Source organism: Gopherus flavomarginatus, chromosome 11, assembly GCF_025201925.1.
Source record: "Gopherus flavomarginatus isolate rGopFla2 chromosome 11, rGopFla2.mat.asm, whole genome shotgun sequence".
Lineage (NCBI taxonomy): Eukaryota > Metazoa > Chordata > Testudines > Testudinidae > Gopherus > Gopherus flavomarginatus.
The window spans coordinates 18,511,488-18,526,921 of NC_066627.1; the positions used below are offsets into that span (position 1 = coordinate 18,511,488).

The 15,434-nt window shown below is 44.2% G+C and overlaps 1 protein-coding gene across 1 annotated transcript; it reads left to right on the plus strand.

The window, feature by feature from the left end:
• Positions 1 to 880: 880 nt before the first annotated feature.
• LOC127030924 (olfactory receptor 226-like) lies at positions 881 to 1,504 on the plus strand. The gene has a single exon (XM_050917617.1). The coding sequence runs from the start codon at positions 881 to 883 to the stop codon at positions 1,502 to 1,504; it is 624 nt and encodes a 207-aa protein (XP_050773574.1).
• The last annotated feature ends 13,930 nt before the right edge of the window (positions 1,505 to 15,434 follow it).

Here is a 15,434-nt window from a genome sequence, read left to right on the forward strand (position 1 = left end):
GCACTCTTCAGCCCAATTCCAATGCCCCAGCCACTGTCAGACCCGATACACTGCACATCAATGTAAACGAAAGGCTGAGGTAAGAGATGAACAACATCATATTAGAAGGGGAAGAGAGCCAGGTCCTACATACTTCTCTCAGTTCTCAAAGTTTAAGATGATAATGATGGAGCCAGTGGTCGTTACCTATATATCAGGGAAACCGTGTGACAATGTTGATGAGCTATGAAATATTAATCAGCTTTCCAGTCTGAAGAGTGTCTCTGAATAGTGAGTTTCAGTAAGGCATGTTTTCTTTTTCTTTCTCTTTCTTTCTTTCTTTCTTTCTTTCGACTTTTCTGTCAAGGATTCACAATATTTATTCTGGAGTACAATACATATGGCAAGAGAATTTTGACAGTTACCTTTTAGAAAAAATCACTTTGATCTGTGAAAATGTATGGTTGGCAATTGACACTTTTGTCTGTATTTTTTACTTCCATTTTTCATTTCATTTCCTTGTCCTTAGGAAATCAGACAAAGGGTAAACACTAAATGGAGAAATTAAACGTCCATCACAGAATTCATCCTACTGGGATTCGGGAGTCTCCAGGAACTGCAGACTCCTGTCTTTCTGCTGTTCCTGGTGATCTACATTGTGACTATGGCTGGGAACATCCTCATCATTGCATTAATTCTAACTGACAAGAATCTTCACACCCCCATGTATTTCTTTTTGGGGAATTTGTCCTGCTTGGAGACCTGCTACACCTCCACCATCCTGCCTAGGATGCTGGCTGGTCTACTGACTAGGGACAGAACCATCTCTATTGCTGGCTGTTTTGTACAATATTATTTCTTTGGTTGCCTTGCAGGTTCAGAATGTTACCTCCTAGCAGCAATGTCCTATGATCGGTATTTAGCAATATGTAAACCTCTGCATTATACAATGATGATGAATGGTAGATTTTGCTTACTTCTCATTACTGGCTCCTGGATAATCTGCTTTGTAATTAATTCCATAATTATATTTTTGCTGTCCCATTTGATTTTCTGTGGCCCCAATGAAATTGACCATTTCTTTTGTGATTTGACCCCCTTGATAAACATTTCCTGCAGTGACACTGAACTGATAGAACTTCTGGCTTTCATACTCTCCTCTCTAATAGCACTGGGCCCTTTTCTATTAACCCTGACTTCCTACATGTGCATCATTGTCACTATTGTGAGAATCCCTTCAGCATCCAGGAGGCACAAGGCATTTTCCACCTGCTCCTCTCACCTTATTGTGGTGACCATCTTCTATGGGACCCTGATTCTTGTTTATCTGTTACCCAAAACCCACACACTGAGAGACCTAAATAAACTGTTCTCGTTCTTCTACACTGTCCTGACTCCCTTGGCCAATCCACTCATCTACAGCCTGAGAAACAAGGAAGTTAGCAAGGCTTTAGGCAAAGGTGTTAGAGAATTTACTGATTTCTTTGGAAGGCAGACACTCCATTACTGCTTTAGATTAAAATAACAAATTTTCAAGAAAGTTGACTATGAAGATGGAGTTCAAATTACTGATGATTTTTTATTAAGAGCTGGGCTAGGTGAACCAATAAATTTTCCACAGAGTCTATGTGAATTTATTATGTGGTTTTATTATTCCTGTTGCATGCATCTACTTGGCTATCTACTCATTCATCCATCTGAATTTCCACAGTGTAAGATCTTTTACATATGCCATCCTTACTCCATATTCAGTCACATTCCTTCCTCCTTCTTACTGAATCCAATTCCCATTGGCTTCCATTGAGTATTTACTGAAGTGGCTGCTATAGAATCACAGAATCTCAGGGTTGGAAGGGACCTCAGGAGGTCATCTAGTCCAACCTCCTGCTCAAAGAAGGACCAATCCCCAACTAAATCATCCCAGACTGGTCTTTGTCAAGCCTGACCTTAAAAACCTGACGTCTCCCACTGCAACTTGACACCATTAATCCTTTTTCTGGTTACAGAGTAGCAGCCATGTTTGTCTGTATCCAAAAAAAGAACAGGAGTATTTGTGGCACCTTAGAAACTAACAAATTTATTTCAGCATAAGCTTTTGTGGGCTACAGCTCACTTCTTCGGATGCTCCTTTTTCTGTCATCTGCTACGACTGAGAACAGTCTAGATTCATCCTCTTTGGAAGCCCCCATCAGGTTCTTGCTACATTGACCAGAAGATTTCCACTGATGTTCTTAAACCACCTCTCTGAGAGGCAGTAGCTATGTCAACAGAAGACTTCTTCCATCGATCTAGCTGTGCATACACTGTGGGTTAGATTGAATTAGCTACATCATTCAGGGTTCAGAATTTTTCACAATCATGAGTTTCAAAGCTAAGTTGATCTATTTTTTAAGTGCAGATCAAGCCCTAGTTAAAGAGGATGGGTCTGCTAACCAGATGCCAGGACTCTGTGTATCCCCCATTTTCCTCTTTTGTGCTTTCCAAATTCCATCCAACAACATTACAATTCTGCCTACTGAGGCCTAGAACATTCCCTGAAGTTTTGGACTGAATCAGATGCAGTTTTCAAACATTACTGAAATATATGCAGATAGGTGGACCAACAGAGAGACAAGCTGAGAAATTCCATTATATCGAGTCTTTGTGCATCAAAGCATTGTGATACTGCAATGATGAGGGTTATATAGGTACATAATGCAGACAGACGGTCAGATAGATTGATAGATCAATTCCACAGATGTCTTTGAAAATCTCACCCATATTGTGTAGGAATATTAGGCTGAGCAACCAAACACCAATCTAAGGATATGAACATCTCCTTAGAGAGATCTTCCTTTGGATGGAGACACCCCAATGCCATGCTATGTGCATATCCTAGGATGTTTCTTTCCCCTAGCCTTTGGCGTGGCAGGGCACACTTACTGTTCAGACCTTAGGTGACTTATCTATTCCAGGCTGAGAAGAGCAAAATGGTGGCCAAGAAGCTGATCTCTACTCCCAGCTCAGCCCAGCATCCAAGAGATGTTTTCTCTCTCTCTTTTTTTGAGAAAAATCTTTTCTTTGAGGAAAACAGACACTTTTATTTTATTTTACTCAACATCCCTATTTTCCTTTGGGCGAGTCCAAATGTGGGAGGAGAGCCCAAGACCCCACCACTGATGCAACAACCACATTGCTAGTGTTAGTGTGCTAGCTCAAGCCCTGGTAGCACAAGTCTGTCTCCACAGGCTGGGAGTCTGGCTTCCAGTTGCAGTGCAGACATACCCCAAAGACCTTCAAGGCAGGGCTTGTCTCTTTCTATGTTTGAATAGCACCTGACACAAATGGTCGCTATCCTGTCTGGGTCCTGTGAGGCGCTAATAATAAACAATAATTATGATGATATTAACAAATCATAAAGGATTTCTGAAGAAGAATCCAGTTTATCACAAACCCAGTTATCTATCAAACACCAAAAAATCTAGCAACCCTAGTAGATAATACACTGAAAAAGTAAGAGCAGACATAACACTTGTATGGGGATAAGTAGATAGAGAAGTATGTATGGATCTAAATAGATGAGTAGCTAGGGGAACGGGTAGGCAGGTGTGCGGCCAGAAAGATGAGTAGCTAGGGGAACAGGTAGGTGGATATTCATGGGGCTGGTTAGATGAGTTGATAGGGGAACAGTTAGGTAGGTCGGTATACATTGGGCTAGATAAACAAGTAGAAGGGGAACAAGTAGTTAGGTAGGTATACATGGAACTAGTTAGGTGAAGAGGAATGGGGATAAAAAGAGGGATAGATGAGCATGTATGAGTAGGGGAGAGAGTGACACACTGTTCCCCAGGAGTTCTGTTCTCTCTGAGTGTTTACAACAGTCCCCCACTGCAAACTCTTCCCATCAGTGCTCCATTGATCTTAGTGGGGGACATGGAACTGCAGGGACCCCCTGACATGGAATCAGCTGCTGAGATTGGAGCTTTAGACCTTACCCTCTTCAGACGGGCCTTTTAATTTTACTTGTATTCAAGAACCAGCACAATGGGACCCCAAACCTCACCGGGGCATCTAAGAACCCATCCTATTGTGAGCTGAGCCTTTACCATAAACCTTGAGGAATCCACCTTCTGTTTTCCCCTGTGTGCATCCCACTGCAGGGCAGGAGACCAAGTAAAAAGAAAGAAAGTTGCAGCACTAGAAAACATAGTGCCAATTACATTGCATACAAATGTTGGGATTTTTCACTGAGCTTAAGGCAGTTAGTCATCCAACTCTCTTTGGTACCCAATGGGCTTTCGGCTCCTAACTCCATTGAGTAACTTGGAAAATCCCATTGTCATAGTTATGGGGCTGGCTGCCTCTCAGGCCTCTCTAACCTGCCTCAGGGTAGAATCTCACTGTTCTCACCCTCTGAAGATCCATCAGCCAGGGATGTGACTGGCAGCTCGTGTAGCCATATCAGCACTAGTTGTATTCCAGCTCATGCACTAATAGTACAAGCAAGGACAGGATAGCATAGGCTGCACAAGTCCACCCATCCCCCTATCATACCTTTAGTCCCAGATTTGGACCTTAGCGTCCAAAATATGGGGGTTAGCATGAAAACCTCCAAGCTTAGTTACCAGCTTGGACCTGGTACTTGCTGCCACCACCCAAAAAATTAGAGTGTTTTGGGGCACTCTCGTCCCCCTGAAAAACCTTCCCTGGGGACCCCAAGACCCAAATCCCTTGAGTCTCACAACAAAGGGAAATAATCCTTTTTCCCTTCCCCCCTCCAGGTGCTCCTGGAGAGATACACAGACACAAGCTCTGTGAATCCAAACAGAGTGACTCCCCCACTCCGTTCCCAGTACTGGAAACAAAAGCACTTTCCTCTTCACCCAGAGGGAATGCAAAATCAGGCTAGCAAATCCAACACACACAGATCTCCCCTGATTTCTTCCTCCCACCAATTCCCTGGTGAGTACAGACTCAATTTCCCTGAAATTTCCCAGTAAAGAAAACTTTAACAGGTTTTAAAAAGAAAGCTTTATATAAAAAAGAAAGGAAAAATACATACAAATGGTCTCTCTGTATTAAGGTGACAAATACAGGGTTAATTGCTTAAAAGAAATATGAATAAACAGCCTTATTCAAAAAAGAATACAAATCAAAGCACTCCAGCACTTATATTCATGCAAATACCAAAGAAAAGAAACCATATAACTTACTATCTGATCTCTTTGTCCTTACACTTAGAAACAGAAGATTAGAAAGCAGAAACTACTTCTCCAAAGCTCAGAGAAAGCAGGCAGACAGACAAAGACCTCAGACACAAAATTCCCTCCACCCAAAGTTGAAAAAATCCGGTTTCCTGATTGGTCCTCTGGTCAGGTGCTTCAGGTGAAAGAGACATTAACCCTTAGCTATCTGTTTATGACACCCCCCCACCCCCAGATATGTATTCCATTGTGCAGCCTGCTCTGAAACCACTGCGATGGCATCCTCACTTCTATTTTTATTGAGCTAACTAGAGTACAAGTAGTGAAGCACACACCCGGCAGTAGTGTAGACATACCCTTGGCACTTGAGTTTTGCTCCCTCTGGGAACCTGTGACTAGCAGCTTCCTTAAAATAGAGTATATTTGTTTAGCAGTTGGAACAAAGTGTTAGATTAGAAAGGATTTGAAAACAGAAAGCAACCTGTATGAATGTCTGTTTTACTTGAAGTCATGCCATGCTGTAATTGCAAGCCTAGCTGCTTTAGACAGCCCTGCTGTTCCCCTTCAGTGCCCCTTTCCAAAAGACAGTCTTTTCAAACCCTGGATGCTTCTTCAAGTCTTGTTAGGCTTTGGTCCCTCCTAATCAAACCAGCTCTGTAGACTGTCTGGGACCAAACCAGAGTCAACAGAGCCCATAGTTCGAGTATTTTCCCTTATCCACTCTTAAGGGGAAGTTGATGAGGGAATAATCTTGAGTCATCTTCCTGCCTGGAGCATTGCAGACTGTCCCTCACTGGGAAGCACTGAATCAAAAATATTTGCACAGAAAACACTATTGTGAAGCCAGCGCAGCATAGTTGCACCTGGCTTGGATTCTCCTGCCACTCCCGTACCTTGTTCAATAGGGCATGTTCCTGCCAGTGGGTGGTAGATTCACAGGGCAAAAACTTGGCCCCTTTAAAGCCAATGGCACTGACTTCAATGAGATCAGGGTTTCATCCACTGATTTTAGGGGAATCAAAGACCAGCATGACCCAGTCCCCTGCGTAGCACAAGCCAGAGAATTCCACCAAGTCACTCCTGTATCAAGCCCATGACATCTGGATGTGCAATTCATAGGTGTTAGGAGACATTTGATCCTATATTTTACTTACAGATAGGTTGACACTTCTTGATAATTAAGCAAAAGCTTTCCATTTATACAAGTACACCACAGGCTAAAAGCTTGTGGAAGTAGACAATGGTTTGAACGGATGGATAATTTGCAGACTACTAGTTGAAATCCTAACTTCTCATGAAGTCCTATGTATAAAAAAAGCTGAAAATCTCTAAGAACTTAAAAATGGGATGAGACCAGACCAGGAATACCAGTGCGGGCTGAACATGGTAATATTCCAAACTAAAAGAGCTCTCTACCAATCTTGTGGCTGTTTCCATCTGTTCACACTGACTCAATAGACATTCTAGGCTTCTGAGTGACAATCCTGGAATCTGATAATATAGATGAGAAGGAAGATACTATGTTTGGGTTGCGTGTGTTTGTCTTGCTTGGTGACTTTTTTCCAGAACTGATATCTGAAAATGACTTGAGAGAACAACCTAAAGAAAAGCCCTGTGTAGCTTAAAAACGTGTTCCTTCCACCAACATAAGTTGGCCCAATAAAGAGGTATTTCCTCACCTATCTGAAAATGAATGCATATAAATTCACAGACTGTCATGGGTACATTAAAAGAAAGAGACAACAAACTAGATACTTTTTTTTTTTAATTTTATGGAAATTTGACAGAATTGTAAAATGCTACATACACAGACACTATGGACATCCATCAGGTCAATTACCTTTTCACCTAGTTATATATATTCAGCATCCTCAGTCATGGCATAGATCTTGTTCTATGCAATTTGGTCAGATTTACAATCATAGAATCATAGAATATCAGGGTTGGAAGAGACCTCGGGAGGTCATCTAGTTCAACCCCCTGCTCACAGCAGGACCAATCCCCAACTAAATCATCCCAGCCAGGGCATCATCAAGCCTGACTCAAAAACCTCTAAGGAAAGATATCCTACCACCTCCCTAGGTAACCCATTCCAGTGCTTAACCACTCTCCTAGTGAAAAAGTTTGTTCCTAAAATCCATCCTAAACCTCCCCCACTGCAACGTGAAACCATTACTCCTTGTTCTGTCATCTGCTACCACTGAGAACAGTGCATCTGACAAAGTAGGTATTCACCCACAAAAGCTCATGCTCCAAAACGTCTGTTAGTCTATAAGGTGCCACAGGATTCTTTGCTACTTTTACAGATCCAGACTAACACGGGTACCCCTCTGATATTATATACAGAGTTTACAGCTTGGTTCATTGGCTCTCAGCACCCCCACTACATAAATTGTTCCAGCACCCCTGCTGCTGAGGCTAGCTCTCAGGCACAATCCCGCCTCACCCCATGAATACATACTCGTGTGATTAGCCCAAACCTCTGTTTGTGCCACCAGGGTTATTTTTAGGCAATTTGTTGACACAGACAGTGAATTCCCATGGGCTACTTCATTAAGAAGAAGTTAATTCATTTTTAAAAGCACTTCCAAACCCATAGATTTTCAAAGGAACTCTGGGCTAGATTTCCAAGGGCCCGGCAATCAAAACTGGGGCCAGATTTTCAACAGGGCTCGGTAGCTTCCTCAATGAAAATGGGGGATCCAAAGGGACTTTGAAAAGTGCAGCTGTTTTCACCCCACCTCTAAAAAGGGCAATGTCCCCTGTTTCAAGCAGCTCTGATACATGCACTTTGCTGCCCAAGTGCTCCTAGCAGCCACTCCTTGTTCTGTGCCCTCTGGCCATCCACAGGGGTAGTGCACTGTGGCTTGTATCTGCCCAGCGCTCCCTAGACCCTGGCCATTCTTCTGCCCTATTCTTCCACCAGGCTCCTTATTCTCCAGGGCCCTGCACAGATGTCTATGAGGTGAAGAGGAAATGCCCCAGCAAACCACCAGCTAGGCTCCCATCGCTCGGTCGTTCCTTTCAGGTCCTGGGGAAGCAACAGGAGCTGGAAAAGAGGGAGAGGGCAGGAGGGGGCTCCAGGTTCATGGTGCTTTGCTCTGCCACATCCATGCAGTGGGGGAGGGTCTGTTTTTTACATTCTTCCTAGCTCAGGGAAAGCTCGGTGCATCCCTGCTACCTCTCTGCTCCCCTCCCATGCTCTTGCAGGGGTGAAGAGAAGAAGAGAGACACTGCCCTACAGCACTGAGCACCAGAGTCATTGAGGTCCTGTCCCCAGGGGTGGCTCTAGACATTTCGCCGCCCCAAGCACGGCGGCATACTGTAGGGGGTGCTCTGCCGGTCGCCAGTCCCGCGGCTCCAGTGGTCCTCCCGCAGGCGTGCCTGCGGAGGTTCCGCTGGTCCCGCGGCTTCGGTTGACCTCCCGCATGCGTGACTGTGGAGGATCTGCTGGTCCCACAGCTTCGGTGGACCTCCTGCAGGAGTGCCTGCAGAGGGTTCGCTGGTCCTGCGGCTCCACCGAAGAGGTCTACCGGAGCCACGGGATCAGCGGACCCTCCGCAGGCATGCTGCCGAAGGCTGCCTGCCTGCTGCCCTCCCGGTGACCTGCAGAACGCCTCCTGCGGCATGCCACACCAAGCATGCGCTTGGCGTGCTGGGATGTGGAGCCGCCCCTGCCTGTCCCACTGGTTAGGGAGCAAATGCTTTGTAATCTACCTCCAGGATGACCAGCGTCACAGGAAAGAGGGCAAACCTGATTCTGACAGGAGCCATGCACAAAGGAAAGATTCCCATCAGACACACGCACGGCTCATTCATAGACTTCAGGGTCAGAAGGGTCCATGACGATAATGTACTCTGACCTCCTGCATGCTGCAGGCCACAGAACCTCACCCACCCCCTCCAGTAACAGACCCATAACCTCTGGCTGAGTTACTGACTTCCTCAAATCATGGTTTAAAGAGTTCAAGTTACAGAGAATCCACCCTTTGCTCTAGTTCAAACCTGCAAGTGCCCCATGCTACAGAGAAGGTGAAACCCCGCTAGGGTTTCTGCCAGTCTGAACTAGGGGGAAATTCCTTCCTGGCCCCTCTCAGCTCCCCACAGACTTACCAGGGAAACCCTGAGTATCCTTCTGTCCCTAGTTGCACCCAGCAGCCCATCTGATAGGGGCAGGGCTGGCTTTAGGAAGTGCGGGCCTCAATTTGAACATTTTCGGTGGGGCCCTGGCAGGGATGACTTAAAAAAAAAAAAAGTGGAAAAAAAAAGCCTTTAATTTCTTTCATGTATTATTTACTTTCCATAACTATATAAATAATAAAATTATATATTATGTACATTGAATCATATATGCTGTTGATTGGTTATTAATGACTGCTGTTTCACATGTGTGGGTCCCAGCTGCTCCCTGCCCCCCTCATTGAAGCAGTTGTGCAGGGTTACTGCCCTGGGAACTGCAGGGCACAAGTGGACATGGGGCTGGCTGGAGGCAGGGTCTGGCTGGAGGCAGGGCAAGGGGTGCGGGGCTGGTTGGAGATAGGGGGTGTGTGGGGTGGGCTGGCTTCAGGCAGGGCCGTGGGGGGATGCAGCAGGGGTTGGCAGGGCTGGAGACAGAGGAGTGTGAGACTGGCTGGCTTCAGGCAGGGGGTTGCAGCAGGGGTTGGCTGGAGACAGGGCAGGATGTGCAGGGCTGGTGCGGGAAGCAGTATGTGTGGGGCTGGCTGCCTTTGAGCAGGACCATGAGTGTGTGGCAGGGGTTGACTGGAGACATGGCAGGGGGGTTGACAGGGACTGGCTATGGGCATGGGGTGCAGAGCTGGCTGCAGGCAGGGGGAGCGGGGTTGGTGTGGGCAGGGCAGGGGGTGCAGCAGAGGCAGCTGGAGCCCCAGCCCTTTAAATAGCCCCAAAGCTCCCTGCTATCCCAGGGCTTTGGGGGCTATTTAGAGGGCCCGGGGCTCCCCAGCTTCTACCCTGCCCTGGACCTTTTAAATAGCCGCGGGAGCCCTGGGGAACGCATGGGGGTGGCGGGGCTCTGGCGGCTATTTAAAGGACCAAGGTGGCAGAGGCAGCTGGAGCCCTGACCCTTTAAATAGCCCCTGGAGCCCCTCACTACCCCAGGGCTCTGGAGGCTATTTAAAGGCCTGGAGCTCCAGCTGGGAATGCAGGGCCACGGGGTTTGCCGTGCTCAGGCCGGAGCTCCAGCCGGGAGAGCGGGGCTTGCCGCACTCAGGCCGGGGCTCCAGACGGGAAAGCGGGGCCTCGGGGCTTGCCACGCTCCAGCCAGAGCTCCAGCTGGGAGAGTGGGGCTTGCCGCGCTCCAGCCAGAGCTCCAGCCGGGAGAGTGGGGCCTCGGGGCTTGCCGCGCTCCGGCCGGGGCTCCAGCCGGGTCCGTGGGGCTTGCCGCGCTCCGGCCTGCGCTTCGCTCAAGGGAGTGGGACCACGGAAGATCCCTGAGCAGATCGCAGCCAGGCACCCAGGGTAAGTTTAAAAAAAAAAAGTGTCTAAGGCGTGGGGCCCGATTCCTGGGAATTGGGCGAATTGGCCTAAAGCTGGCCCTGGATAGGGGACTTGAACTGCAAACCAAGTCTCTGCTGTGTCCCTGCTGCTATGGACTAGCCATAACTCACTGTTCCCAGCCCCTCTCTACAGCCTTGCAGCACAGCAATATCAAGAGTTTTAGAGGTGCTCTGAGACATATCAAGGGGTGAATTGGAAGGGAGACAGAGCAGGAACTGTGATGTTAATATGCATCCTATAGTGACAGACGAGGCTAGTGTTTCCAGGTATGCATGGATTTTCCACGCACCATGAATGTCTCTTAAAATGTACTGCAAGCCCCCATCTCCCACTGTAGGGGATAGCAAAAATGAAACGTCTCTATTTAGCTAATAATCCCAACAGTAAAAAAAAAAAAAAAGCACAGATCCTGAAGTCCAAACTCAAGCAAATCTCCCATTGATCCTGCTCAGTGGGAGTTTTACTGGAGAAAACACTGAGCAAATGAGTCAGAGCATCAGGATTTGCAAAAAGGATTGCGGCACTTACTTTTAATCCTGACTGTGAAGTGGCAACTGCTCCTCAGAAGCAGACTGGGCTTGGGAAGATAGAGCTGGTTTTCACTGTCTTTCTGCTTTCCTCGGTCCCTTCACAAGGTCTGCCTCCATCTGCACCTGGTTTCTGCTGCTCTGCTTGACTGCATGCATTACACCAAGGCATAGTGCCTCCTAACACAGCCTGCCTTGAGACAGCTAATTTTAATGATCACTTTTAAGTGATAGTGATTTGGGGAATTAGTTATATGTGCTTGTTAAATCAGTGTAATGCAGTGGGCATTCCATTCTCCCTTTTCACCAGGTCCCCCTGGGGAATGAGAAGTAAACAGGTAATTAGGCACTTAATTCCCCCTGATTTGTGGGGGAGTTAAGTGCCTAAATATCTTTAAAAACCTGGTGGGGGGTTAGAGAATCTTCCTATGGAGCTAGGAGGACTAAGGGATGAGCATTTAAGAGAAATCTGTGATTATCTGGTCATTTCTGGGCTAGGTTATAGTAACATTACTGCAAAAAGACTATTCATTTGAATTAAATTAGGGCTGTTAAGCAATTAAAAAAATTAATCACACAATTTAAAAAATTAATTGTAATTAATCATGCAATTAATTGCACAGTTAAATAATAATAGAATATCATTTATTTAAATATTTTTGGATGGTTTCTACATTTCCAAATATACTGATTTCAATTACAACACAGAATACAAAGTGTACAGTGCTCACTTTATAATTATTTTTATTACAAATATTTGAACTGTAAAAAACCATAAGCAATAGTATTTTTCAATTCACCTAATACAAGCACACTAGTGCAATGTCTTCGTCATGAAAGTTGAACTTACAAATGTAGAATTATATACAAAAAAAACCTGCATTGAAAAATAAAACAGTGTAAAACTTTAGAGTCTACAAATCCTCTGAGTCCTATTTCTTGTTCAGCCAATCACTTAGACAGAGAAGTTTATTTATATTTGCGGGAGATAATGCTGCCTGCTTCTTGTTCATAACATCACCTGAAAGTGAGAACAGGCATTCCCATGGCACTATTGAATGTGGTGTTGCAAGATATTTACATGCCGAATGCACTAAAAATTCATATGTGCCTTCATTCTTCAATCACCATTCCAAAGGACATGCCCCCATGCTGATTCTACTTGATAAAAATCCAAACAGTGCGGAGCGATGCATGTTCATTTTCATCATCTGAGTCAGATGCCAACAGTAGAATGTTGATTTTCTTTTTTTGGTGGTTCAGGTTCTGTAATTTCTGCATCAGAGTGTTACTCTTTTAAGACTTCAAAAAAGCATGCTCCACACGATGTCCCTCTCAGATTTTGGAAGGCACTTCAGTTTCTTGAACCTTGGGTGCAGTGTTGTAGCTATCATTAGAAATCTCACATTGGTACCATATTTGCGTTTTATCAAATCTGCAGTGAAAGTGTTCTTAAAACAAACAACATGTGCTGAGTCATCATCCGAGACTACTATAACATGAAATATATGGTAGAATGAGGACAAAATAGAGCTGGAGACATATAATTCTCCCGCAAGGAATTCAGTCACAAATTTAATTAACATACTATTTTTTTAAAGAGTGTCACCAGCATGGAAGCATGTCCTCTGGAATGGTGGTTGAAGCATGAAGGGGCATATGAATGTTTAGCATATTTGGCATGTAAATACAGTGCAATGACAGCTACAAAAATTCCATGTGAATGCCTGTTCTCAATTTCTGGTGACATTGTAAATAAGATGTGGGCAACATTATCTCCCATAAATGTAAACAATTTGTTTGTCTTACCGATTGGCTGAACAAGAAGTAGGACTGAGTGGACTTGTAGGATCTAAAGTTTTACATTGTTTTGTTTTTGAGTGAAGTTATGTAACCAAAAAAAAATCTACATTTCTAAGTTGCACTTTCTCGATAAAGAGATTGCACTACAGTACTTGTATGACATGAATTGAAAAATACTTTTTCTTTTGTTTATCATTTTACATTATAATAATATAAAGTGAGCAGAGGACCCTATGTGTTCTCTGTGGTAACTGAAATCACTGTATTTGAAAATGCAGAAAAAAACATCTAAAATATTTAACAAGTTTCAATTGGTATTCTATTGATTAACAGCATGATTAAAGTGTGATTAATTATGACTAGTTTTTTTAATCACGATTATTTTTTTGAGTTAATCATGTGGGTTAACTGTGAGTAATCAACAGCCCTAAATTAAATGTATCAGAAACAATTTAAATTGTGAAAAGCAGAAGGAATTAGAAGGTCAGAGATTGTGTGCCTTCCTGCCTCCAAAGGATAAGATTGAACCCCTCACTGCTATGTATTTGTACCATGCCCTGAAGGTTATCTGGTCTGGGTTGCTTTTGATAAATGTGGGGAGCAAATTCAAAAGCTGAGGCAGGACATAGCAAACCTAGACCATCCCTGGCAGGTGTATGTGCAACCTGTTCTAAAAACTTCCAGTGATGAGGATTCCACTCCCTAGGTAACCAGTTCCAGAGTTTAACTATCCTAAGAGTTAGAAAGATTTTTCCTAATACACCTCTACCTCGATATAACACTGTCCTCAGGAGCCCTAAAATCTTACCGCGTTATAGGTGAAACCACGTTATATCGAACTTGATTTGATCCCCCAGAGTGCGCAGCCCTGCCCACACTGCTTTACCGCGTTACATCCGAATTCATGTTATATCGAGTGGCGTTATAATGGAGAGAAGTGTTCCTAACCTAAATCTCCCTTGTGCCAAATTTAGCTGATTATTTCTTGTCCTATTCTTGATAGAAAGAAAGAAGGAAAGAAGGAAAGAAAAAGAAGAGTTAGTTAATTCTGCGTGGCTGCATCCATACACAAGTTAGAACAGTTTAACTACAACTGTTTTTAAAAACAGTTTAATTAAAGCTGCATTTTTAAACTGATTTAGTTAGCCCCCTGGGTAAGCATTTGTATCAGTTTAAACCTGGAATGATCAATTTAGTTTGTGACTGTAAATTTACCAGTATAAAGCTCAGGGCTCACATTACATCATGGTCCAGAGGGCTGGTGATTTAACTCATTAAGTACCTTTTTCTCCACGGATCTTAAAAGCACAGAGTAAATATTAAGACATATCAGTTCAGTATTATCTATCTATCTGTCTATCTAATCTATCCTACATACTGACATATCCCCCAGCACCATATTAGATGAGGGTCAGATGTTAATACTCTATTAATGTTCAGAAATGCCTTACTACACCTGTTCTTCCATTGATTTCAAAGGGATAACTCTCAGAGTGCAGTCCTATACAGTGTGAATAGCATACTGGGTATCTAGAGAACCTGTCTCGTGATGTTATTTTGGGGTGGATATCTGTCCCCATATTCTATGTTAGGGGTGTAGCTCCTGATGTTTTGAGGAACGGGACTGTGTGGAGGTGTGGTATTGGCTGCCTGAAATACAACATGACCCCAGGCAGAGAATTGCCATCTGAAGCTGGGTAAGGCAAACCCAGCGCTGATCTGGGCAAAATCAATCTAGACATAAGACTCAGAACACATGGTGTTGGCTTGTTGCAAGTACATGTGTGACAGGGTGGATTAGCTCTTCTAGGCTCTGGGTGCCATCCTGCCTTAGTTTCCCTTCTTCACCGAGTGCAAGTTAGATTTTGGAGCTTTCTGAGAAGCTGGTGCTCTGTTGTAGAATGTCAAAGAAGCACGCTGAGCTGCTTCAGTTATAATAATACAGAAATGATTAATGAATAGAGCTGGTCAAAAAAAATCCACTAAATCTGTTTTGTGACGGAAAGCTGGTTTTTGACTAAATGAAAATTTTCATGGAAACTGTCTGGTTTTGACTTTTTCTCAAGAAATCTGAAAATCAAAACATTTTTAATGTTCCCCCTCAACCAAGCTCTAGCATTTGTTCGCTACAATCATTGATGGAGCTGTTTAAGCAGTTTTGTTTTAGCCCACAACATACATCATATAAACTTACACAGAATATATAACTGAATGGAAAAGAGCTTGTTTCTGCATCAAAACGCTTTGTAGAGGGGCCTGTCCAGCTATCATCAAAAATATTTAGAAGATACCTGTCAAAATGCATATAACTACCACACCAGCATGTATGTAGCGAGTAGTCAAATACACTGTTGAGCCTGTTTCTCATTTACACTCAGGTCACTTGAAACCATTCTAGGGGTGTTATGGGGCATTAAAATAGGAG

What these genes read in the sequence shown, in the direction of transcription:
- LOC127030924 (XM_050917617.1), top strand. Translation starts at nt 881, where the DNA reads ATGTCCTATGATCGGTATTTAGCAATATGTAAACCTCTGCATTATACA.